Source organism: Cupressus sempervirens, chromosome 7, assembly GCF_028749045.1.
Source record: "Cupressus sempervirens isolate cs-2001-9-10 chromosome 7, ASM2874904v1, whole genome shotgun sequence".
NCBI lineage: Eukaryota > Viridiplantae > Streptophyta > Pinopsida > Cupressales > Cupressaceae > Cupressus > Cupressus sempervirens.
The window spans coordinates 858,483,180-858,509,532 of NC_143124.1; the positions used below are offsets into that span (position 1 = coordinate 858,483,180).

Consider the following 26,353-nt stretch of genomic DNA (forward strand, 5'->3'; position numbering starts at 1 on the left):
GGATTCATTTTCAGTTTGTCTATTAAAAAAACAGATTAATATTATGAATATATATATATTATAATTTTATAAACATTTGTAGCTGAAAACATAAGTTAAGTTCAAAGTACCACATAGCCTTATATAATAAGAAAAAATGCCATAAAAACTAAAGATTCTACTCCAATGTCAAATAATCAAACTCAAAATTCAAACAACGTGATAGATATGATGGTATCCATTGTTCAATATCAAAATAATAGTACCAGTAATCTGCATCATATGTCTGGAGAAAAATCAGTATAAGTTCCCCGTCATAAATAAATAAATATCACTTCTCTGAATTTATAGTACCTATTCATTTCAATTATTTTATCTAAGTTTTAATCTAGAATCTCATTTATCTATATTTATTTCCAAATATATTATAAAATCATTGAAGCCGTTAATTGAGTGCCTAGACAACTAATGTAGGGACGTTTTCATCTTTACACCAGTGTTCTTTAGAGATGTGTATTCTCCACCCCCAATCCCAACCATTTCCCTGGAGTCCAAAAAAACATTCCCCACTATGCCACCATTATTGCAAGGAGACTGAAACTATAAAAAACTGAATGATTGTATTAACTAATCACACAAATAAAGAGTTTGCAAATGTTATACAAAGCATTAATAAAAAAAAATAAAGTTGACTAGATAAAGACGACATCTAAAAATGGAATAAATTAAGACAACTAAAATAAAGCCTAAATGACCATTATCTAAGATTCTAGAATAACAAGCTAAAAAAAGTAAGAACCTAGGAGACTAAAAATATTATAATATAGACAAGGGATGTCCCAATGACGTCTCCCTCAATGATTTAATATTTTTAGGGTGTTTGTCTAACTTAAATAATTCAAGGTAATTTTGGGATGTCTCCAAAATCCATAGAGAACTTTACAGCTTTCATAAAATACTGTAATGTTTCTTTAACGGTCATGTAAGTTGGTTTAGGAAGTTCCCTTTTCTACATTCTATTATCAAGTACTTTGTTTAGAAACATCCTTTTGTTTTTTGTTATAAATAGAGCCTTTTGTCTCTGCGGTTTATATTGATTTATAATAACACGGCATCAGAGTGACTTTTATGGGGTTTTTAAGGTTTGGCAATTTTTTCAAAAATGTTCATGGGTGCCTGAAAAAAGAGAGTTTTTTCAGAATACTTTTGTTTTGACTCAAAAAAACAATTCATTAGAGCAATATTGAGGGTTTCATTTTTACTGTTTCCAAGATTTTCTGATATCTATTGGCATTTTATGAAAGGATGAACATTCTTCCAGATTGCATTTTTTTTGCAGATCACAAATTTCATTCTTCGGGCCGGAAAATTGAAGCTTTTGAGTTTTTAGCGTGCAACTTCTGTTTTGTGGCACACGCAAAGGAATGCACTTCTCGCGTGAAGAAATCTTAATTTTCCATTTTGCAACTGTGACAAATATATGCGACTTTTTTTTCAGGTTGCATCGACTCTGTGCTCATATCTTAAGCTCACGCGACTACACATATCTATGTTTTCATCCAAATTATGGGTGACATGTTTTCTTTGCCTAAGGGTGTCTGATTTCTGCACGCTAGGGTTTCCTTTGTGCAAGGTGATGATGTTTTTTGATGATTTTTCAAAAAAAAATTGTGTCCTGCATCTAGGGTTTCAGCAAGGACATCTAGGTTTTGTGCAATTTTTTTTGTAAAAGGGGTTACATATTTTTTTCTAAAGAAAAATGGCTTTGTTTATTCAATTTTCTCCTCAAAAATTGTGCCTGGGTTTTTCAATTTTCTCCTCAAAATTTGTGCCGTATTTTTCATTCTCCTTAAAAATTGTATTGGTTTTATGATTTTTTCCATAAAAATCAAGACTGGCATGGTTGTTCTCAGAGAATTTTGTTTTTTTTCCAAAAAATAAAACATTGGAGGATTTATCCTTTTTTCCACAAAATTTGTGGTTTCTTGTAGTTAGTTTTTGGTTCATAGTCCTCACTTGCAAAAGCTTTTGAGGATGTTTGAAGCAATGGAGAGTGCCTATTTTTCTTCAAAATCATGGTTTCAGTTTGATAAGTTGTTTTTGATGTCTCTGACTATAGCAAGGGAAATCTTTGTTACCCAACATAAGCTTGGAAAGATTGTAGTTATCTTGGTCATATCCTAAAGTTCTACAGAATCAAGGAGGATCTCAACAACAAACTCATGTCGCAAAGTGTTCTAAAGAGATGGGGGCAGTCTTCTATTACATTCCTGGCCAAAAGACCTGCAAATTTTGTCTTTTGTGGGGTTGTTAGAACAATGACATAATAAAATATTAGAATGCTTTTATAATAGTCATCTTGGTTGGTGTAGGAACTTTCCTTTTTCAGAAAATCATGCATTGTTTAATATTGGGTCATTAGCCCTAACCATAATGATATAAGGGCTCCACACACACCCTAAGCACTCACCTTAAATAGCTATAAAAATTCAACAACATCAAGCAATGCTGCAAATTGCAACAAGCAGCTACAAAGTGAAAGCATCAAGATGGAAAATGTGAGAGCCATAGCATGAGTATGGCATCAACTTCTGCAATAATTATAAGCATTGGAATCTGGAGTTTGGACCTTTTGTCAATCATATTTGAATTTTGAATATGATCATTATTTGAATATAATATATTGATATTCCATATCAGGCATTTTCATTGATCAATGCAGTGTGTTTATTCTTTCAAAGTTTTGTTTGTTATACCTTATATTTCTTTTACAATTTTTTTTTTTTCAAATAGTATGTATATTTGCACCATCATCCCTTTAGCATCCCTAAAATCCAAGCCCTTGGTATTAGATTCCTCCTTTGAAAGCTTTTTATATTACTATTTCAATTGCATAATTAGAGATGATGTGATGATGCTATTTCAAATATGTTTTATTTATATGTTGACGATTAATGGAATTCATGACGAACAAGCTAGCAGATAATGTTTATTATATTGAAACCTAGTATGGTAAGAAGACTATGTCCAGCTATATTGTGTGCCTAAGTGGAATAAGAAGTTGGATCATCCTCAAAGATGGGAGGGAGAGTATCAGCAAGGAGATGGGCCCAAACACTAGGAAAGGTCAAAGTTGACATCTTGCTTGGACCCTAGAGATAACCTTGGGTTGTTTAGTCACCCTAGAGTCATAGGGTCAACTAGTGATGGTTAGTCATTAATCATCCAATGGTGTGGTTGATGTGACCATTTTCTTATATAATCCATTTAATTAATTTAATCTAATCAAACACTTCAAAGAACTCTCAATTAATTATAAATAAAATTCAAATATTCTGATTAATCTTATAATGTCATTAAAAAAATATAGATGCATAAACACACGCAAGGAACATAAAATATGAGTATGGATATGAATATGTATACATACATATTTGCATATACTTATGTACATAGGAATATATGGTATGCAGCTCAACTATATATAATTGCAAGTATGCTCAATAGTTTGAATTCAAGATCCAATGGCTTTATGCCAAGTTGCATATTTGAACTTATATGAAGGGTCGTGGTGGAGTTACAAGAACATTACTCCCTCTTCTTGGTACATCATGTAATTTCAAAGGAGTTCCATTAAGCTTAGATAGAACATAATAAGGTGGAATCATTGTTAAGGAAGAATCAGGGGCTGTATATTGTTGAATCAAACTAATAACATCTTTCATTCTACATATTATTCATTCAAAAAAAAAATATCTTTCATTCTACATAACATTTATTTGAACCAAGATCATATTTTGATCTGCATAATTATCATTCAAATCAAGTTCATATTAATAGAGAGAAAATTTTCACAATCCATAGATAAATTCTTAAAATGTTTCTAGATTCAATTGTGTCAATGTTTTTGCATCAACAATTCGGATCACACTCTGTGATCCATCATCAAGATGAAAGATAAAGAACACGAATCAAGATACACAGAGCCGATTAAGATCAATTGTTGATTTGTTAATATCTTAGCATCCAGCACTGAATTGAAGGATCTAATGGAGGAATCTCAAATTTTAAATCATTGACTCTACAGTCATGTTGATCCTCTAAACAATTGTATTCTTATTTTGAATACCATTATCAATATGCATTTTGTTATAGCCGATCATGGATCAAATGCATTTTTGCATTGAATATATTTTCAAGCAGTCAATTTCATTTTTGAAATTCAATCAAGGATGTAATCTATCATTTGGTAAACGTGTGCATTTGTGAATTGAGTCAAGATGTTACTAACCATCAAAGAGATTAGTGCATTCTGTATTTGAATCAATATATAGTTCATCAACATGAAATTGACTGCATGTGTGAACTGAATCATAAGGTAGCTTATTGTCAGAAACAAATGCATTTTGCTTGAATAAAATATAATGTTGTCATCCTCTTTGGCATCTCTGTCTTGATCAGTTATTTCTATAGAGATTTAGAGCCAAAAAACACTATAAACATAAAATTTAAAAGAATAGAGAAAGAAGTTAGATAACACCCCTGCAGTTGAAAGCAGGGCTTAATCAGCTTAAACATTTATCGTATTACAGATTATATGAATTTATACATAAAAAATTATTAATCAGATTTAAGAAACAGAAGTTGTTTATTAGCAGGTCTTAATCCCTTGAAGGTCGGTATGACCGTTGAGTCAGTTGACAGTTGGGTAGTTGCTTGTTAGTGGGTCATAATCCCTTGAAGGTTGTTATGACCTTCGATGTCAATAGACATTGGCAGTTAGCCTGTAGTTGATTTTCAAGGCCAGTGAGTTAGTTGAGCTCTGCTGTCTATATACAAGTCAAGTAAGGGTGGTGAAAATTGAATTCACAATAACGTGCTAGCTTCTTTATAAAACTTTGCCGAGGGGGCACGATGCAGTTGCATGAGACCATCTATTCACATGAACCGGATACACATCTAATCAGAAAGGTCATACTAGTTTGGAGGTACCTCTAATGTGTGACTGGCTATGAGTTGTGTAGGTTCCAAACACCAGGCTCAAATGGCAATTAGACCTAGCCCTATGTCTATACCTTTGTGAAGGATGGGGCCACTTCCAGTAGGAAGGTGTAAAATGGACTGCTAGTCTATGGTTGGGAGGAAAAGCACCTAATGATGCTCTCCCTCTCCTAGTTATGCCGAGTCTTGTAGGGGATTCCAGGATGGAAGAATGAAATAGTAATTCCTCTCTTCTTCGACAATGCACTTCTTTGTGAAAGAAAAAAGCAATTAAATCTGTTATTTGGTAATTTTCATGTTCATGTGAAAAGGATTTCATTTCTATTCAGTTTTTAGAAGTAATGAAAAGTGCAGGTTTTATTTGATCAGTTGAAATAAATTTTATGATCAAAAATTTGGTTGGTATTTATATTGCGATAGATTAACATTTTACACTTGGTAACCCCAGTCCCAAAATCTTCCCATTCATTCCAATATTCTGTGGAACTTGCGGTTTACACTAAGAATCATGCATAAAAGTTCCATTACAACTTACATTTTTACTATTTACAACTTCAAATTTTCTATATACTGGAAAAGGAAAAATTAAGAGGAAAAGAAGTTTGAAGACCATCAATGGAGGGTGTACAAACCAGAAATATCAAGGAGAAATTGTGCAGATGGATGAACATGTGTGGAAAGGCCTGGGTATCTTTTTCCTTTTCCTTTTCCTCTATTTTCATTCATTGTGAATATTTAAACAGAATGGTTCTTTTGGTTTTAAACCCGCTTACTATAGCAGCTTTTGTCCACAAATGAATGGATTACATGTCTACTTTCTGTACAAGATTAATGCATATAAAAGGTGTGCTTATTGTTCGATTAAAATTGAGGGTAAATGATAGTTCATAATTCAACCAAATGTTGAAATTACCGGGTCTACTCTGGTCAATAAGAATCAAAGGCCTAAAATAATTAAAACAGAAACAAAAAAAGTCTGTCAAAATCTTATAGTTCCTTTTGGATTTTGCAAATTACTGTGATTTAATTAAATCTGGGTTCCCCATTTCATTCAGGAAAATCCGACAGATAAAACTCAGAACCCTATAAGAATCCCAGGCTATATTGACTGAGAATCCAAACTGGGTTTCAACCAAACATGGACTTAGGACCTACAAGGACTTAACTGGTAACTTAGGTAATTATGCATGTTTGATTTGCATAAGGATGCGCAATGTATGACAGATTCAATGCCATGGTTAGTATTTAGTGTGGTGTAACATATTAAGGTATTAAAGTAATAAATATGGGTAATTATGTGTTCTCCTGCACTTTGTCACCACAAAATATAGGTAACAATACGAAACTTTTTCAACTTAGTTTCACATTTCTCTAAGTTTAGTTCATTATTTAATTGGTTAGTATTGATCAGCCAATCAACCCCAATTGATATAATGAATCTTTTTACTAAAGGCTTTCATCAAGTCTTCTTAGTTTTTCTATTTGTCGAGCCTCTGCTTGATTTTTAAAGCCTTTAATGTCATTTTTCTCGTTTTTGAGTGTTTGTTTGTTGGCTTTTGATCCTTTGGTTTTACTCAAGTTATTGCTTTCAGGTTTCCCTTTGATTTGATCTATCTTAGGGCTTAATTGGAGTTTGCAATCAAAAGATATGACCATTTTAGTGCTCAAAAAATGGACCTTTTAGGTGCAACTGCACGAATTAAAATATCATGTTATAATTTGAAGTTGACATTCACTTTTTGAAAAATATTTAAATATAACATAATTTCATTTTATGTTATGTTTTTAAATTACTTTATCATTTCGATTTTTCACTTAACTATAGAGCACTTTATGTTATATTTTTAAGTTGAATTGTTTTTTTAATTTTTCACTTAAGTGACTATATTAACTATATAGTTTTATTTGATTTTTGAGTTTTAATTCAAAAAATCTTAGTAAATATTACTTTTAAGATGATATTTGCACATTCTATATTAACAATATAGTGTAAATATTATTTATGACCCATTGGAGTAATATTTCTTCAGAAATTAAATTGACATGTGCTTAATTCATCACTTAAGTTGTGCATAACATGACTACAAACACATTTTCGTCAAAATATGCAATTACATCCAAAAGGTCCAATTTTGAATGAAAAGGCAATTTGAAAACACATAAAACATATCATTACATGTGTTTTAAAAAATGCAATGAGACATGCATATTTGAGTGTTTTCAAAACATGTAGTGAACCCCAAAAGGTGTGATTTTGCACTAAAGGTCATTTGAGAGCAGATTTTAAAATATGCATATGCATCTAAAAGGTGTGATTTTTCTTATAGACTCCATTACATGTGTTTTTAAAACATGCACTTGCATCAAAAATGTGTGATTCGAATAAGGAGACTCTATTACATGTTTTTAAAATATGTAATACACCCCAAAAGGTGGGATTTTCCTCTAATACATGCATATGCCCTCATAGAACCCAAAATTAAAGATTCAAGGGCAAAAAACTTGGTGTTTTCTTCCTCCAAGAACATGTTTTTTTATCAAAAATGCTTAGATCTGCCCTTATAATGGCTTGAAATCCATCACAAGGGGGGCGTTTTTGAGTTTTAATGCATATAAATGCATTTGGGGGTTATGATTTTGCATATCCAAGACAAAAATGACTTAGATTTTTGCATTTTTGCACCACATTTTTGTTAAAATCGCCCAGATTTGGGGCAATTTTGATCATTTTTTACTCAAATAGAAGTCATTTTGAGGTTTTTATCCATATATGTAATTTTGAAGAATACGTTTTTGCCTTTACAAGTCAGAAATGCTTTATTTCATGCCCTCTGTGAATCACGTTTTTGCTAAAAATGCCCAAGAAATTGAGTTTTTCATTCACTTTTTTGCATTTTGGAGCCACATTTTTGCATTTGGATCTATGCATTAACATTTGAGAAAGTCGATTTTGCATTCACAAGTAAAAAAAAAATCAATTTACATGCATTTTTTGGCCATGTTTTTGCAAAAACGACCCAGATCTTTTCAGGAAAAGGGTACATTTTTGTTAAGAACACTCAAAAAATGGCGTTTCCAGCACATACATTTGAATCAATAGAGGTCGTTTTTGAGTTTTAATACATGCTATTGCCTTTAGAGATCACGTTTTTGGCATTGTCATGTCCAATTCGACCCTTCATTGTTCACTGATATTCATTGAATGCAAGTGTGTAAAAAGTCAAATTATTGTTTGGCAATCCAAATTTGGAGGAGAACTGGTCTTCAAAGTCTATAAATCTTGCTATTTTGGCTCATTAGCCTCCAAGTGAGTAGACATTTTCAAACTTGTTCATTAATTCATGCTTATCTTGCTATTTTAATGCATGTTTTAGCTTGATGTTGCACACTTGTTCATATATATGCCATGAAAACTGCATTTTGCCTTTAAATATGATGAAAACTCTCATTTTCACATTTTTGGATTTTTCCCAAACTCCAAATTCGAATTTGCTCTTGAGCTATCTTGCTTGTTGACATGTTTGAAGGTACGTGTTTCTTTTGTGCTTGTTTTTGTTGTTTGTTAGCTTGCTTTCTTGTTTTTCTTCTTTTGGAAGAAATTGCAAGTTCCTTCCCAAGAACTTGAGCATGTTTTGCTTCACTCCACCTTCCACCTCTTCGTGCAAGTGCACTGTTTCATTCCACTTTCATCATGACATGTCATATCACATTGCATCTCATTCTCCACATGTGATTATATGTAATCTCACCTCCATCCGTATTTACATGCAATCTCATCCTTCGTTCTCATTTACATGCATTTTCATCTTCTAAACCTAAATGCATGTTCGTTTTACATGTAATCCACTTTACGTGTAATGACATCCATTGAAGCCGTTTTTTACTAAAGGTCACACTTTTAAAGTCAAAAGTTATCATTTGCATGCATTCCCATACGCCTAGCCTCCATTCTTCAAGGCGTTTTTATAAGAATTCATTCTTTTCTCATATGCATTTACATGCCATTCATCTTCCTAAGTCCCATTTTAGCTCTTCGCATGTACTTTCCATATCACATCCAATTCATTACATATGTTCCATGAGTATCTAACCAATACTTGGCATATACTGTTCCTTAGAGATCCATTTTTGTCAACATTCTCATGGAGTTAGAATCCATATCTTCCAATGATGGATTCAATCCCATTGGAACTTTCATGTTGAAGCAAGTCAAGATATGCCAAGATTTCTATAAAGAATGAAGACATCTAGTAAAAAACGCATGCTTCAAATCAAAGAAGCGGTAATTCATTTGGTCTCCATTTTTCCAATAGTTGTCTGAGAACTTGAGTTTGTGTGGAAAAGCACCAAGCACTTTGCTTCAAAAAAAAAATTAAAAAGTTAAAGGTATTGGTGGAAAGTTGTTTCGAGTTTACATCCAGACACTGTCAAGAAGGTTTTCAAAGTGCCAGAGATTCCAAAATGTGTCAATCTACGAAGGAGAATTCATGACAACTTGAACAAGAAAAGCTTGATCACATCAAGTTTTCAAATGACAATGGACAATTCATCAAAGAAAGTCAAAGGCTATCAAAAGACGCAACACCGTGGTTATCATGGTGAATGCAGTGGCGTAGAATACATGAATCCCCGATCCCGTGATCATCATCAAGTACAAGGCCTTTGCCAACAATCCACAGGATTGATTCATTTAGAATTAATAGCCTCAACTCTTTCTTCGTCTTCTTCTTCTTCTTCTTTCATGTTTGTAGTTGGAGAGGATGTATTGCAGGAAATTGTGTAATTACATGTAATGCGATTTATATGTGTAATGACATGTAATCCAATAATTTCTCTTGTTAGCAGGTCAAAGTTGGTTGACTTACTCTCACTTTTTCTCAACTCCTTTTCCTATATAAAGGAGTGCCCCCTAATTGTAAAAATCATCTTTTGTTGTATGCAAGAAAGCTCTGCCAGACTTATGCAAGTGTAACTTTGATTATGTAGTATAAATTTGGAAGAAAAGTGAACAAAAGAAGCAATTGGATTCAAAGCTTTGACTAGAAGCAATTGTGATAGAGCAAATTACAAGCTTTGATTGTAATTTGTGCTTATTGTCTTTGATTCATGTTATTATTGTGTATTCAATAATAGATCATAGTGAGTTAAGAAGCAATCGAAACCAAAGCTTTGACTGGGAGCAATTGTGGTGATACATAGACTAAAACGTTTGACAGTAGCTTGTATTGTCATCTCTAATTAACAAAAGACACATAGAATTACTCCACTTTTGGAAGTCTTTGCACCCCAATGGTAGAGGTTTTTCTTTAGAATAGAAATCATCATATACTTCTAGAAGTCCTTGCACCCCAATGGTAGTGATTTTTCTTATAAATTAAACAAACAGGACTTAAAGCCAAATCGATACGCTTTCAATCAGCCTTAGGGTTGGTTTTGGTTTATCGGTATCACCGTTTCCAATTATTAGATAGAAGTGTAGTTAGAGATTTAATCTTGCCCATTACTCGCTCTATAGGTAAGTGGAAATTTCCTGAAAGCTAAGAGGAAAAAATATTGTTAATACCCTTTCAAATTTCTCAACTTATTGCTTACCTTGAGTTGATCTAAGGAACGGTGAGAAGGGAAAGCCTTCCCTTTAAGGTAAGAGAGACTCTGTCTCACATGCTATGGCTAGTCTGCCTATTTTGCGACTGAATTTTACCCAAAACTATTGGTTGCAAAATATACACCCAACATTATGTATGGAAAAATGAAATCTAAGGGGATCACAACCTTCAAAGACCATTTAGGCAATTAATAATATAATGAATAACATGAAATATGTGATTGGTTAGTATTACAGCAGAGGCTTCTTAGAGAAATTATACCTTTTTTGGGAGGTATCTCTTGTAGTATGGGCATAATATTTTGTTGATGCAAACTATTTCTTCAAGGGTTGTGCAACATATAGAAAAAAAATTTTGCCAAGTTTGGGAATGACAAGGGGACAACTCTATAAAATAAAAGGAAAATTTTAAATATATAGAAAAATCTGCATATATACATTAATTTATATGAAAACATGAATGAAGCATGCTATTTAAACATCAAAGAACCTTAACATGCAACATTTCAATAGTCCTTACTCAATATACATTCATTATTCGGAATTCATTGTCAATATGCATGAAATATTAAAATACTTACATACAAAATTGAAATACACCCATGAGCATAATTCAAAATTCATTATCAATAGAAACAAGAACAATAACCTGCCTTTGAAATTGAAATACACTACTACTGTTTTAGTCTGATATAAATTATTAGTTAAACATTATAGCATTGCAATTGCTTTGGACAATAATCATTCACACAGTAGTGTCAGTACATGAAATAACATTCCCCTTGGAAACTATGTTGGAGTTGACAGTTGCAGGTTTGATAACGACAACAGAAAGGGCTGCTATAGATAGTGAATAAAGTATGTCTCCCAATGCTCTTCTAACTCTAGACCATATTCACCACTGATTAAAATTGAGGTTAAACCCTTGAAACTCCACCTCCAACTCATTTTAAGTGAATAGATATTAATATGAACATACAATTCTGATAACAATATAGGTTTATTACAGCAAAATGGCCCTTTGATACAACCTCCAATATTCACCAAATCTTCCAAAAAGGACCCAAACCAACCCAACACTAAAATATTGCCACAGAAAGAATATAGATGCAAGTTCCAGATCTATAAGATAAGATAATAGTATTAATGTCCAACAAAAGCCCATTCAAGGTCTATGGGACTGGAAGGTTACAACTAGGAAATTGAAAACAGCAAGAGCACAAATGGTGTCTGAAAAAAGCAAACAACTAAAGAATAGAAGAAGAAGAGAGACAGAACGAGATGCACAGAGAGAGGCCAACACAAAGACAAAGACTAGGAGTCCTTCCTTGGCGAGAAGAAATGAGTCACAGAAAGATATGACTGTGAGTGTAAAGAAGCTCTGATATGTCTTTGTGAGCTCGTAGAGGAGTGTCGCTGATATAAGAACTCGGTATGGGGTCTAACAGACCTGGAATGACCAAAAGAACTAGAAGAACTAGACTGCCTTTTCACACCATGCAAAGGAGATAAGGGCATGAAAAAAGCAGTAATGAGCACTTTTAAAATTTCAGACTTCCTTGGAAACAGTCTACTCTATGATTTTGAGTGTGTAGCATGACTGTATAGTATAACTCTTTTCTAACAAAGGGCAAACATACAACTGCATACTATTTGTATACTCCTATTCTACAGTTGTATATTTTTTTCTATATATAATAGTGAAACTTGCTCATTCTACTTTTATATGCAGTCCAAAAGAATTCACTGTCAATACTCAAAGAAAATGTGTTTTTCTTCATTTAAGTGAGGTTTTTTTTATGGTTATCTGGCCACGGACAACAAGGGATGTCCCATACATCCCCTAATTGTCCTAAAAACAGTTGTACATCCCTAGTGCAAGAAACAATGTCGCTAAGTTTCTAGTACGTTTCTTGGAAGTTTTCAGAAATTGGGTATGGCAGAGGGACATCCCCTGGCTATCCCCAAGTCTCGGGAAAATTTCTCGTATGGGGGCAAGATAGAGTTTTAGGCTGGGGATGCATCCCCTAGTAACTATACTTAGAGGTAAAACTATAGACGGAAGGCATTTTATGTAGTGCCTACCCCTAGTTTTCTTTTTGTTATATTGCTGAATTCTTTTAAACCAATTTTCATGGTTACATGATTTGATTTAGTGGTACTTCGTTACCTGATTTAATTAATACTATTTACATGTTTGGATTTTATATTTGATGAGCTACTTTATACTCGGATATTTGATGTGTTCATGGTTATTCTTTTGATGATGATGTTTTGCATACTTCATATAGTGATTTTAGTTGCTTTCAAGATGACAATTATATGGATAATTTATATATGGTTTTATGGTTACTTACCACATACTTACATGTGTATGGTGTACATGTATGTTTTATTTTATGTTTGACATATTTGATGTGGTTGAGGGAAGGAGTCATAGTCACCTGCTAGTTGGGATCTACACAATGTACCACTCCCCGCCATTGCCTGTTTAGTTTAGAGATATATGCATATGTACATGTTCGGTTTTTATGCAAATTGCAAATACCGAACATTGACTTCTCTGAATTGCCACAATGAGCGTATCCTATCGCAGTATTTCAATGGTAAAAGAGGGGTGATAGTTCTCAAGTCCAAACCCTAAACCTAAGTTCTTTACCTTTTTGAATTCATCAAAGTGACATGAATTCAAGATTTTAACCTTTGAGTTTGATTCATACTTTGTCTTTTTAGTCGAGTTTTATCTTATTGAGTTTGTGGGTATGTTGTGATTTTCAAGTTTAATTAAATCAACCAAAGAAATTACTAAATGATTTAATTAAATGAAAATTTTATAAAGAAAAATCAATTTTATTATATTTAATTATTTGACAAATTAATTAAATGAAATAAATAAATTTAAAGATTTAATTAAAAGACTAAATTTGGTGCAATTATATTTATTTAATTTAATAATAATAAATTTAGAAGTTGCATTTAAATAATGGACTTTATATATTATTATTAGTTAAATTAATAAATATATGTTATACAAACAAAGTAGGAATAATTTAAATAAGGTTTATTCTAATTAAAGACAAAAAACATGCAGAAGGGAAACAAATAAATTAAAATAATAAAAGTTTATTTTAAAGAGAGATCTTTGAATATTCGAAAACCGGAGATTCAAGCTCATTTCTTCACACACAAGTTTTGGGGAGCAAAATTTGGAATTGGAGCAAAAAGAATTGTTGAAAGTTTCGGAGGGTTTGGATTTGCATGCATTTACAGATTGTCTCAGATTTTATCTATTGTTTTGACGTAGGATTTGAAAACCCATTGCAGAATTTTATTGAAAGATCTAATTCTTATTGAAAATAAAGGAAGATTTGCAATAGTTTGGGAAGTCCAAGCTGAGAGAGTTTGATATGGTTGCCACTCGTTTTTCTTCTTCCTCTTATGGTGTACAACAATATCAAGTGGTGTTTGAGAATGATTCAAGATCTCCCATTATATCACCTCTAGGAATGAGCCATGAACACCACTAGTGTATGTTATAGTTCATTTATTGAATTAAATTCTATCTGAGATCATATATGGATATGAATGGGTGAATCTTATTTTGAATGCTTTTTTGAATTCAATTGTGTTATTATTTTTTTCATTAACTTTTTAGATCACACTTGGTGATCTACCTTCCAAATGAAGAGAGAAAACATAAGGAAGAAAATTGAATCCTTAGGATCTTGTTATATTGAAAAATATAATAATAACACAATCGATTTCAGAAACAACATATTATCAAAATCTACTTACTATTACCAGTGAATCTTGTTTGCAATGATTTTTTTTGCATTAGGTTTTCCTTAAACATGTTCTTGTGAGAATATGGTTTTGGAATTAGTATTTTCTATACAACTACAAATACTTTGTAGTACCCATTGCAGAATTTTATTGAAAGATCTATCTACTTCGTGTCTTCCTAAGTGCTTGCATAATGCTTATTATTTGACTGTATTATTTTTTGAATAAAGAATTATGTTGTAGATTTTGAAAATGAAAGCTTATTAATCAAAAACAGTGACTGAGAAAAACTATAGAATTTTTTTAAAAATTATTAAGACTATATTATTTTAAAACCCTTTCTAATATAGGAAAAATTCAATTATTGAAAATTGGAAGAAAACAACAAATTGAATAGCTAGTGTTTGAACTTTAAATTTTATCATGTGATCATCACGAATTTTCTAAAAAAAGATAAATATTCTTCTTATATCTAAAATAATTTAATTGTAAAATTTATTAGAGAGACAAAAGATTAATTGAGAGAAAAGCATGCTGTAGCTATACATATACATTCATGTGAAAACAAATGTACTAAGTATAGAAAACTAAGAATATTATGGTTGCATGATTTGAGAGATCAAAGGCATGCAAAAAAACTAATTGCACATTTATTTTTATTTTATAAAAATATAATATTTTTTTGGATTTATTTATTAAAAAACAACTTTTTAATGATTAATGATTAATTTTAGAAATTAAAAAATTATTTAAAAAATATTATTTTTTTAAAAATGTTATTTATTATTTTGAAAATTAAAAAATTAAATATGCCTTATTTTCTTATAAGTGGGTTTTTAATATTAATTATTTTTAAAAACTTTGAGTGGGTTATAACGTTTTATATATTTATTAATGCAAATGCAGTTATAAGTTAGTAAATATATATTTGTGACATAGCTATTTTTTTAAGAAAAGTTATAGTTGAGTTAACTATATAATCATCTAGTTATGAATATTCAAATATTATAAGAGAAATTGTAAATAGTTTAATCATAACTATAATTTCAAGTTTAAGTTATCTCGAGTTACATTATGAATTAAAGGAAAAGTAAATATTGATATTAGACTTAAATAGAAGTCTAATTAATAATTTAGAAATGAAATTAAAATTAATATTTAATCTAATAATATACATTTATGTTATTAATTAAATCATTTATGATTTAAGATTGTTTAAATTAATAACATGATGATTTTGCATGATTAATAACCTTTATCCAACTGTGAAATGATTATGAAATTAAAACTTGAATTTGACACAAATCATTTTTATAGAATTATATCTATATAAAAAATTACTAAACAACTACACTTGTTTTGAATGAATGTCAAAATGTTATATTTTATCTTGTGATGATTTTTTTTGGGAAACCTAGTAGTTCGGACAAATAGGATTGTTTACCAAAGGCTTGAGAAGTGATAGTTTTATGATGCTGCTATGTGATGTTTTTTCATGATTATTTCATTCCCAACCAATGTGCTATATTCACCTGTTTCTGTGATGAGATCGAGTTTTTTTTTATAAGCTCATATATTGTGATTTTCTTGGTGTAACCTTTGAGGTTTTAGATCAGTTATCTATTGGTGCTTTCCAGTTGCTTGTATAGGACTGAGGTAAATATTGTGATTTTCTTGGTGTAACCTATGAGGTTTCGATCAATTATCTATTGGTGCTTTCCAATTTCTTATATTAGGACTGAGGTGAATATTGTGATTTTATGAGGTACACTTTTTATGAGCTTAGGGTAGGTTATCTATGTGTATGCTAAGAAGTGGCTTGCAATAGAGGCTGGAGCCCCCTGGGTAACTCATTGTAAGTGGTATTAATAAGTGATAACATTTCATAAATGGAGTTAAAATGAATTAACAGGAGTCAGTGTATTACCTCGCCCATGCCTCGAGTGCTAGTACAGGCTAGGATGGGAGTAGAGAGGATGCTTGGTTGCAACCTTGCCTCATTAGTATGCCTTGTATGTAAGAAAGAATACTAATGTCACATAGAGTCACTAGGGGGCTAGAGTCCAAAGAGACTGTTACAGTAACTTTAGAGTTGACTCATGTGATGACACTTGCCCACATATGTATTAGGTTTCCTACATGTCTTTGTTGCCTCTGGGATTAGATGTTACTTGTGTACTTGGTACCTTCGAGATAGATTGCTATCAAGATTCCTTGACCTGGAGTCTTGTTATGACTTTTGGATTGTTATTCGTTTGGGACTTGGCATTATCTCCTCAGCATGGTGGGAGTGGATCATTTAGGTTCTACGAGGTCAAGTGGTAGTGTTTCTTATGCCATTGCGATCTAACATCTAAATGCCGATGTTGGATGTACCTTGTGCAGTTGTTCTATTCTTCTTATCTTGTGATTATGTTCAATTGTCATATTCTGGTATATTGTACTTTGACTATTTGAGATACTATGAGATGTTGTATCTTATCATGATGTATATTCTTTTAGCATTTCATACCCTGTGATGTATGCAGAGGATGAGTATGTATTCTGCTTATGTCATGTGACATCTTATGTACTTGTATATTCTTTCATGTGATTTTGTACATATGGTTATTCTATGACATGGACCTTGTTTACTTATCAAATATAATCTTAATAAAACTTATGTGTGTGATTCACCGTTTTGGAACCATTGAGAGATGTAACTATTATTGTATTGCTTATGTATGTATATGAGTTATTGCTTCTGCTATGTTATCTCTTGTTTGTTTTAATCTTTTTAAAAAAAAATGTTTAGCAAACTTAGTGACATTAGTTAATTTCTCGAGTTCCTTGGCGGGGTGTTAAATTTTAGGTAATATTTGAGGTGAAAAGAAGGCAAAGGCAACCAGGAAAATAGAAGGGGAGACTTCTTTTGACCGGGCTATGAATATGTCAACTGATAAATCATCGTAAGAATTTGCCTTTCAAGAAATGTATTGTAGAAAACCTACACAATCTAGACATGAGATAAAAGAATATGACAAACACAGTGAAAGTATGACCTACAAAAGCATATAACTGAACTAGTAACTTCATATGGAATAGATGCTAGCTTTACCTTATTTCCAAGTGCACGTCCAAAACCACAAGCAACGGCTCCAACATCAACATCTCCAACATATCGTACAACGTCCCTTCTAACCCTAGAAGAATAAAATTATAAACATTGAAATATTTAAATTCTTGCTACTAGAAATGTTATCTAGATTAAAATCAAGCAGAAAATACTTTTATTGAAAGGGAGAGAAACATCCAAGCAATTGAATAATGCTTTAGAAAGGAAACTTGCTAAAATCCCTAATAGGGAGAGACATTTAATTTGTTATGAGAGCAAACTATGATTGAGAAAAGCTCACCCATACAACTTTAAAAATGATGCACAATCATTGAACAAGGCTTACCATGCACCAATAAGCAAACCAGCAAGTTGGCGAGAGCCCACTCTAACAAACAAATTGTTATCTATCGCATCACCAATACTTTCCAACCACCATAGCCCGTTCACACTTCCTTCAATCCCAACCTAGAAATGTAAAATAACATAAACACAAATGGATTACACTAAATGAAATAGACATCTTAGTATGGCATGCACCAAATGAAATAGACATTGTAGTTACACAACAACGGCCCTTTAAAGAAATCTCATTAACAACTGAAAAAAATAGCATCCAGTATATAAGCATCTAAACCTAAATCCTATTTCCAAAATCGCAATGCTCAAATTGAATTAGATAGAACATTACAGTTTCAAACTTGAAGGAAATACATAGTAAAAATTTGATTTATATGCAACAAATGAAAAATCAGTATAGTAATGAAGCTTCATTTTGCACTAAAGGGTGCCCCATAATTGATTGAAACAAAAGCAAAAACACCAAAAACAATATCAAGTTATATGCGCCAAAAAATAACTAGTCTTGCTGTAAAGCTCATTTTGTATTCAAAGGTGCATTAGATTTTAGCAAATCAGCAAAGGAAGAGATAGTATAAAGTTCCTTCCCCACCACCAAGCAAATTACAGCCAGTTGGAAAAAGGGCAACCACCCCTTCTGCTATTAACCTGAATCTTATAGCAACAATTCATTAGAAAAAAAGTAAAAGTGACCAGCAGATACGAAGGTTGCTCAACCCTAAAATGGTAATTTAATGTCTACAAGACAATGTAGATGACTACTCCAAGCTTATCTTAAACAGGTAAAATTTCCCCACTTCTAATGTTTATAAGGCAATATAGAGATGGAAAAAGAAGGTTTGGATGAATTTGATTTCGAACGTGACCATTGGAAAAGCATTCAGTTGATGTGCCATGGTAGTGGAGGTTGGAAAACTTAGGATGAAGCCAACAAAAGGAGACCACATCTTGGTTGCTCACTGTACTTGGGGCTCTTATATAAAATCCGCTCCTATCATTTGTAGGGGAGAGACTTGTTAAAATTGATATTATTGTACTGCCAAGATTGTTCATAATTCATTGTTGGTCTTCATTGTGAATTACTTGTATCATTTTGGAGCAATGCATGGTTTCTACATTTCGTCACTTAGATTAGGAATATTTCATGTTGAATAGAAATATCGTTTAGTTGAATGTGTTAAATATTGGTGTAGCAGTGAGACAGATCTTGTCTCTTGACAGTTTTGCAGTTTTGGTGTTTTCTAGTTCAACTATTTCAGCCACAAATTTTCCTATTGCTGGTTCATATATTTATACTATGCCCGAGCTAAGGCAAAGCCCTCTTTATAAGTCTTCATGGATTTCTGCATACTTTCTATCTCACTTTCTTCAATTAAACTATGAAACAGCATACCCCATATTGATTGGCTAGATAAAGATAAGGAAAGCTTTGATGTGATCGTGATGACAGTTAAAAAATTTATTGAAGTTGGTTAAACAAGTGGTGAAACTACAAGCAAGAGGATTGCCTTTAAAATACAAATAAATGAAGGATGTGGAAGAGCCTGAGGAGAATCAAGTGAGGAACAACAAGAAATGAATACTAGGTTGGAAAGCCAAAATAGTAAGAGATGTAGTGTCAAGGCCTCACAAACCAAACTGAAGAAAAGAAAAGAGGACATAGGCAAGGAATCACCTTTAAACAAACAATAGTCTAAGCAATTGGTACATCCTCAAAGCAGGCAAATGCAACATTCTTACCAAAAAATGAGGTGCAACCCCAAGCTATAGGTGAATCAGAAGCCAGTAAGAGTTCTAGCTATGTTCCTTTGGATCCGAATGAGCAAGAGGTAGATTCATCCCCTCAAGGGGAAGAAGAGCATTAAGGTGAGAAAAACAAGATTATTAACATAGAAGCCCTTTTAGATGATGGTGAAGTTCAATCACATAAGGTAAACACAAATGAAGATTAACAATATCAGATTTCCACAATTCATTTGAATGCAAATTGGTTTCTGGATTTGATTGTCTATGTTTTTTTGTCATCAACGTTTTGGATCAAACTCTGCGGTCCATCATCAGGATGTGATCCTTCTCTCTCACATCCTAATGATGGATTACAGAGTGTGATACGAAACATTGATGATAAAAAAACATGCACAATCAAATCCAGAAACCAATTTGCATACAAATGAAGATATCAATAAGGAGGTACAAAACACAAAGAAGAAAAATATGAGGAAGATGATTTGGAAGAGGTTATTGCATCCTCAAGGTTGAGGAAAGGAGAAGAGAGACAAATGAGAGTTGCACTGCTGGTTGAGAGTGCAGATGAAATTGTGAAGACAAATGACAGTGAAAAAAACAAGATGCCAGCCCAAAGGTTCTGCGAAGCCATAAAAGATAAACACAAATGTATGCACTAATGCAAGATAAAGTTTCGAAAGTGAGTAAGGCTAGAGGAGATATGCTTCAACAAGACATTGACATCGAGGAGTATAAGTTAGGACATGCTAATAAGAGACATGAGGTTGAAAAAGCACATGGATCTATTCAAACCTTAGAGAAAAGAATAAACAAGGAAGTTCTAAAAAATAGTAAATACAAAGAGAATGAGCCATTAAAGGAATATATTAGGCAAATGATGAATCCACTCTGACAACCTGATCAAACATTTGTTCCTCCAATTGCATATTTTAGTCGATTGATGGATTGATCAGAAGGGATAGGATTGATAGAACAAGAAGCAAGGAGATGGGGGACAACAGTATTTGAGGAAGCAAACAAGTTCATTGTAAAGTTTGTCAAAACCTATAACACCATGCTCTCTCTTCAAGAACAAGTACAAGCCATATTAAAGGAATGTGAAGATTTTCTATCAAGTCACAAAAAGACTCTTTTGAGGTTATAGGCAATTGTGGAGATACCGCAACATATACTAGTAAAGAGTCAGGTGTTGAAAAAAAGTCAAGATGTTAATTTCCCAACATGGCATCGAGCATTAGCTCATAGGGGGAATGTGCTCAAACGGGTGGGGATTCCGATTGTTTGGCTAGAAAGGATGTTATTTTGGAGATCAAGAATGATATACTCGATTATGTGAACTATATTTCACTTGGAGGTAGAAGGTGATCAAAATCTAATTGTAAGAAAAGGTGAAGGATTCTCACTTCATAGAGGCCACCCAACTTATGTTTGAGCATTGGAAACAAATTCAATATTTTCAAACTTTATGGTATTTGTAATGCAGCTGAATGGAAAAAGACAAGTGCCACTTGTCTAAGCTATGTGAAATATCATGATTATAGGCCCAAATTAGCACCATGTGTCCCCACAAAGGAGTTCAACACGATAATGAATAGATTCATTGAATATGCAAAGAAAGAAAAGGATAAAGGGAACAAATTCCTGGATGATGACCTGCTAGGCCCATGTGGTTACGAATTTTCCTATTGAATAATAGACACTTCCTTCATTCTAATTGGCCCATTTGGTGCCAAGTTATAGAGGATTCCTACCTAAACCTCTTTCTATTAGCTCTTGGAAGCAATTAATATTCTTATTGGTCCATAGTTGGTGGCTTCTTCAACAAGGTTTTACCTATCCTCTCTCCTTATTGGCCCATTTATTGGCATCATTTATCTAGTGGTTATACCTAATCCATTATTTTATTGTTTAATAGAAGCATTCCAATTTTCTTATTTAATGGTGGTGCTCTTTTGTAATTGGGTGAGCATTAAATATTTGTTAGCAAGGGATATGAAAACCCTAATTAGGGCTCTAGTAGATTAATATGGACCATTGATTCTGATTTAATCTTGGTCATTCATTGTAATAGGGATCCCTATATAAAGGCTTTCACTCATCATTTGCAAAGGAGTTATGTTGGACAATTATTACCAAAGTACCACTAAAATTGCTCTTTATTCATTATTGTGTTTGCATGGTGGATATGTATGATCATTTTGGAGTATTGCATGGTTCTTTACATCTCTGAATTAGAATAGGATTTACTTTCAAGCACTTTGTTAGAATTTGCTTCAATTAGTTTAGGGGTTAAAAGTTATTGTGGAGTCATCTTTACTGCACTTGTTTAGACCAAACCACTAGTTGCTTGCTACTTGTAAGTATGCTTTGCATGGTCAAATGACATAAAACCATATACTTAACTTCAATTAGTGATTTCTCATTGATTTGCATTCATAGATGGAATTGATTAAATGGTAGTAATTTGAACGTCCTTCAAGTACATCTTAGAAGATTGCAATAGGTGGGTAGAATTGATGACAAGACTATAACTAGTAGCATTGCAAAGATATTCACAGGTCCTTACATCCTAGGATAGAAGTAGAAAGTAGTTTAGATTTGTAAGTTTAAGTTCATAGTGAGTTGGAAGTCAATAGATTTTCATTGCATAGTGTGAAGCCATATTATTCGAAGTTAAATTGATAGGTCCTTGTGATCTAGTGCAAGTCCCCTCATGAGACCAGCACATCACATTATCTATTGTGTGAGTATATCACATTACCTACTGACTGAGTCTCCATTATTTGAAGAAACCTTGTAGTTGCCTTAATGATCTTTCTTTGCAATCTCTAGCATATAAGGTGTCCTTGTTCAAGAGATGCTTGAAAATTTGGTATCCATTTGGAATATTAAGTATTCAGTTTTGAGTGTTGTAGTAGAATAAAACTCACATCAACATGCCCATTTGGCCTAATTTTGACTTTCTTGGTCCTTTCCTAGAAGTTGGATACTTGGAAGAGGGCTCTCTCACCGTTAGCCTTTTGCATACCCATCTTTGTCTCTTAAAATACTTTAAGAATCCATATTAATCAGACATTATAAACAGTAATTACAGAATAAATATATATGAGAGATGCACAGAAATGTATTATATCATTATATTCAACCGATAACATATACAGCACAGCATATAATTGATAAAATATCCAAGACTCGTACCATATCCTTAATATCTGATTGTTTTCTGAGCAATAATAGTTTTCTTTCTTACTTAAGCCGTGTCTTCTATCTCCTTCAAAGCATTTTAATATTATATGATCAATCCTCCCTGTAACCCACTGTTGATGCCCTGATTGTGTGTTCTCCGTCAATATATATATCTTCCGACAGGAGGGAATGTCTTTATAAAGAGGTGTCCTTTATAACCAAATCTTTCAATGACCAACATTAACTAAAATTAGAACACCCTCTTTCAGTTTGATCCTCTATAATGTCCAATATCCACTAGTTGATCCTCTATAGATTTGATCCTCTATACTTAATTGACGGTCTTGGGAAAAATGACAATTGGATATTATAGAGGATCAACCACGGAAGTATTAGTAATTCACAAAGATAAATCAATTTTAAGGAATGCTAGTTAAATAAATACTAATTTTAATTAATAAAAACATATATCTGCTACTGTTTGGTAAACCATATGAATGTCAAGATATTTTATTGAATTGAAGTACAACAGGTTTGGACACTCACTGTTTCTTTTGCAGCTGCAATTGCAAGAACACCTGCACCCATTTCTATTTCTTGCAAACCAATAACCACAATATTAGCTTCTGAGGCTGGAGATGCCAGCCAACACCTAAGCGAGTCAAAAGAAGCTCTTCCTTGACTTACATTCCAGGTGCCGGCCAATATCTTTATATGTCCTTTCCTTGTGTAATCTGGTTCCATGTCAATCAGTTTAGATCTTAGGATGCTTTCAAATGGAGACAATATTGCCACATTCCATCCACGAATGCCACCATGAGCAGCCAGTGTAAAAACATGGTCACTACCTACAGCCATTTGATGAACAGTTGAGCTATGTGCCAACCATCTTTTCAGCACCTTTCCACTCCGCTCAATGATCTGTACCCTTCCATCTGCATATCCAATCCACAATCCTGTCCTGGAAGCACATAAACAATGGATGCCTACATAAGCATTCTGAAATTCTTGAAGTCGATTGCCCTGGTGATCCCAACAAACAAGTGACCCATTCGCATAGCCAGTCCAGACAGTTCCATCCACAGATGCCACCATAGCCTGAATTTTTCTATTATCATCCAAAAATGGGCCACCTAATGAGGCCCGAACTGCATCTGCAGCACCCAAAAGTGCATTCTTTGAACGTTGCAAAAAAGTCAAGGTTCCTTGAATTTTTTCTTTCTTGGAGAACTTACTAAAATTCATCTTCATCTCACTGTCCAATGAAACACCTTGACATGGCAAGAGGTCTGAATTTAAGAATTCTGTTTGTGCGTCTGATCCAAAAATCTTTAGAACTTCCTTCACTTGGGCATCCCTGCACAACAAATACAAAAAATGTAGCCACCTAGACATATGAGAAGTAGATACAGGGGCAGGGATGTTATTTAGATACAGGCTGTGGGTGTTTATAAATAAGTGTATGAATGTAATAACTTCAAAAACAGTCACTAGGAGATATAAGTACATGTGGAGGCATGGGTTTCACGTCTCTAAACCTAAGTTTCCTAGTGAGTATAATCAAAAATCAATCTACAAAGCTAGCTGAAAAAGCAACTCTGCTAGCTTTGTATATTCCCTCAAAACTTTAATAGAAAAAACAAATTCTGGGTCAAATTTCATTATTTCCTCACTTTTATAGATAAATATGCCCTCATCATGCATCTCAGAAAAAGAGAGGTTTATACCAGAGCGCCACACAGTATGATCCTCCACTCCATATTCTGCCATCTGAACGATTGTATATCAAGAACCTTATATCAGTACTTAGAATAGAAGCACCAATAGCAGTTAGTCGACTTCTTAGGTCAATAAAGCGGCCTTCTATCCAATCAGATTTATTATGGTGCTTTTCCAAGTTACTGAAAATAGCCATTTTGAGATCCTCCCATGCCCACACTCTAATACTGCCAGCTTCTGACCCTGTCCACAGCTCACCTGGACATAATATGCATTTTCTCAGCTTTTGAAACAAACAAATCCAAGCTATTGTACTCACTCAATGACCCAATATTTATAACTTGTAGAACATTTCACAAAGAAAAGCAAAAATTAATACTCAACATAAAGAAAAAAAGATCTAGATACCAACAACAATTAGGCTATATTCTATATCTATTAGAATGAGCAGCTCACATTTTCTTTCATTAAAACTTAACATTAACAAACCAACTTGCTGCTGCATAATTTCTAATCAAAGAAGCAGTGATAAAATTGGACAACATTGACCTCACCATTCATAAAGTTATTTTTTAAAACAGTATTCAGAAAAATCTGATATTTGATGCTGTTAACTTTTGATAATTCCTTATAAATAGCCAGTGGTCCGAAAATAAACAGTGTACATTTCCCTGGAAGCATGTCCATGAATTGACAAACATATCCAGACTCGGCAAATTTAAGAAAGAAAATGAGCTTTAACTTCAAAACTAAGAATATTTTGACCTTTCTTGACACATTCAATGCAAGAAGCAAGAAGGTGGACTCTACTATTGACAAAAAAGAGAATTAAAGTGCAAATTGATATTTCACTTTCCTAGTATTTTCATTACCTATAATATGAAATTTGAATATGCAGCTACTGTTTATGACAACTGACTACCGCACAATGACTGATAATATTATTTTCTATTTGTAGACTTTTAGAGAACTTATTTTTTAAATATCATCTAGCGAATATTACAATTATGATCCTAACTAAATTTAAACCAATACAATTCATCCAAAAAGGCATCCTGGAATTCATTCAACAGTCAGGTTACCATAAAGGTGGCCTGATATAACACAGAAACCAAGAAGAGTAAACAACAGAACAGAGACCTTCACTGCAGCCCAGATGGCCAACAAACACAAACAAGAGAGGCAAGATGGGGTAATTATAGAGAAACTGTCAACCTTCTGTAGGCAATTCTAGCAGAGGGTTCCTCATTTAGTCTAACACAGACAGCAACAGACCAATGTAATTCAGGTTTGACTATGGTTTGCAGGCTCAGGTTAATCCATCTATGTCAACATGGTTAATAACTTAATACCCAGGGTTTATAGCTTGGCAAGCTTCATCAGAAGTTAAACTATTCCCACAATTAAAACTGGGTGGAAGATTTATCTTGGATGCAATAAAATGTTACACCTTATTTAAAATCTCCAACACTCTATTAAGGTTATCACATAAGAAATCACAGCAGGTGGGTGGCTATTAAAATAACATATATAATTAAATTTTGAATATAAATGAAAAGCACTTAAAAACAAAATAAACAAACGAAAATTAACTGAAGCTAATAAGGTGCAGCAGCAGTTCATTGATTCAATAATCCATTTGATAGACCAATAATTATATACACAAAGGGAAACTTGACTTATATTAATAGATGAGAAAAATAAAATGTTACATCATGCATAGTACGTAGCTGAATTGACCAATATGCTCAAAAATCAGAGTCATCCAATTGATATCTTGAAAGCTTCTCCTCTTTCTATTCTTCTATTTTCCTCTCTCTTCATTTCATCTTCATCGGTTTTACGCTTCTCTTTTGACCAATGGACATCAGTTTTTAAAA

The 26,353-nt window shown here is 32.9% G+C and overlaps 1 protein-coding gene across 1 annotated transcript in view; it reads right to left on the reverse strand.

Moving 5' to 3' along the window:
• LOC149550159 (type II inositol polyphosphate 5-phosphatase 15-like) overlaps window positions 1-26,353 on the reverse strand; it is a 155,503-nt gene that overhangs the window by 81,840 nt on the left and 47,310 nt on the right. The window contains exons 3-6 of the mRNA XM_089793276.1: window positions 24,482-24,731; window positions 23,301-24,111; window positions 17,809-17,930; window positions 17,466-17,550 (exon numbers count right to left, since the gene is read on the reverse strand). Of these exons, the coding sequence (XP_089649402.1) occupies window positions 17,466-17,550; window positions 17,809-17,930; window positions 23,301-24,111; window positions 24,482-24,731 (1,268 nt within the window). The remainder of the gene's footprint in view (window positions 1-17,465; window positions 17,551-17,808; window positions 17,931-23,300; window positions 24,112-24,481; window positions 24,732-26,353) is intronic.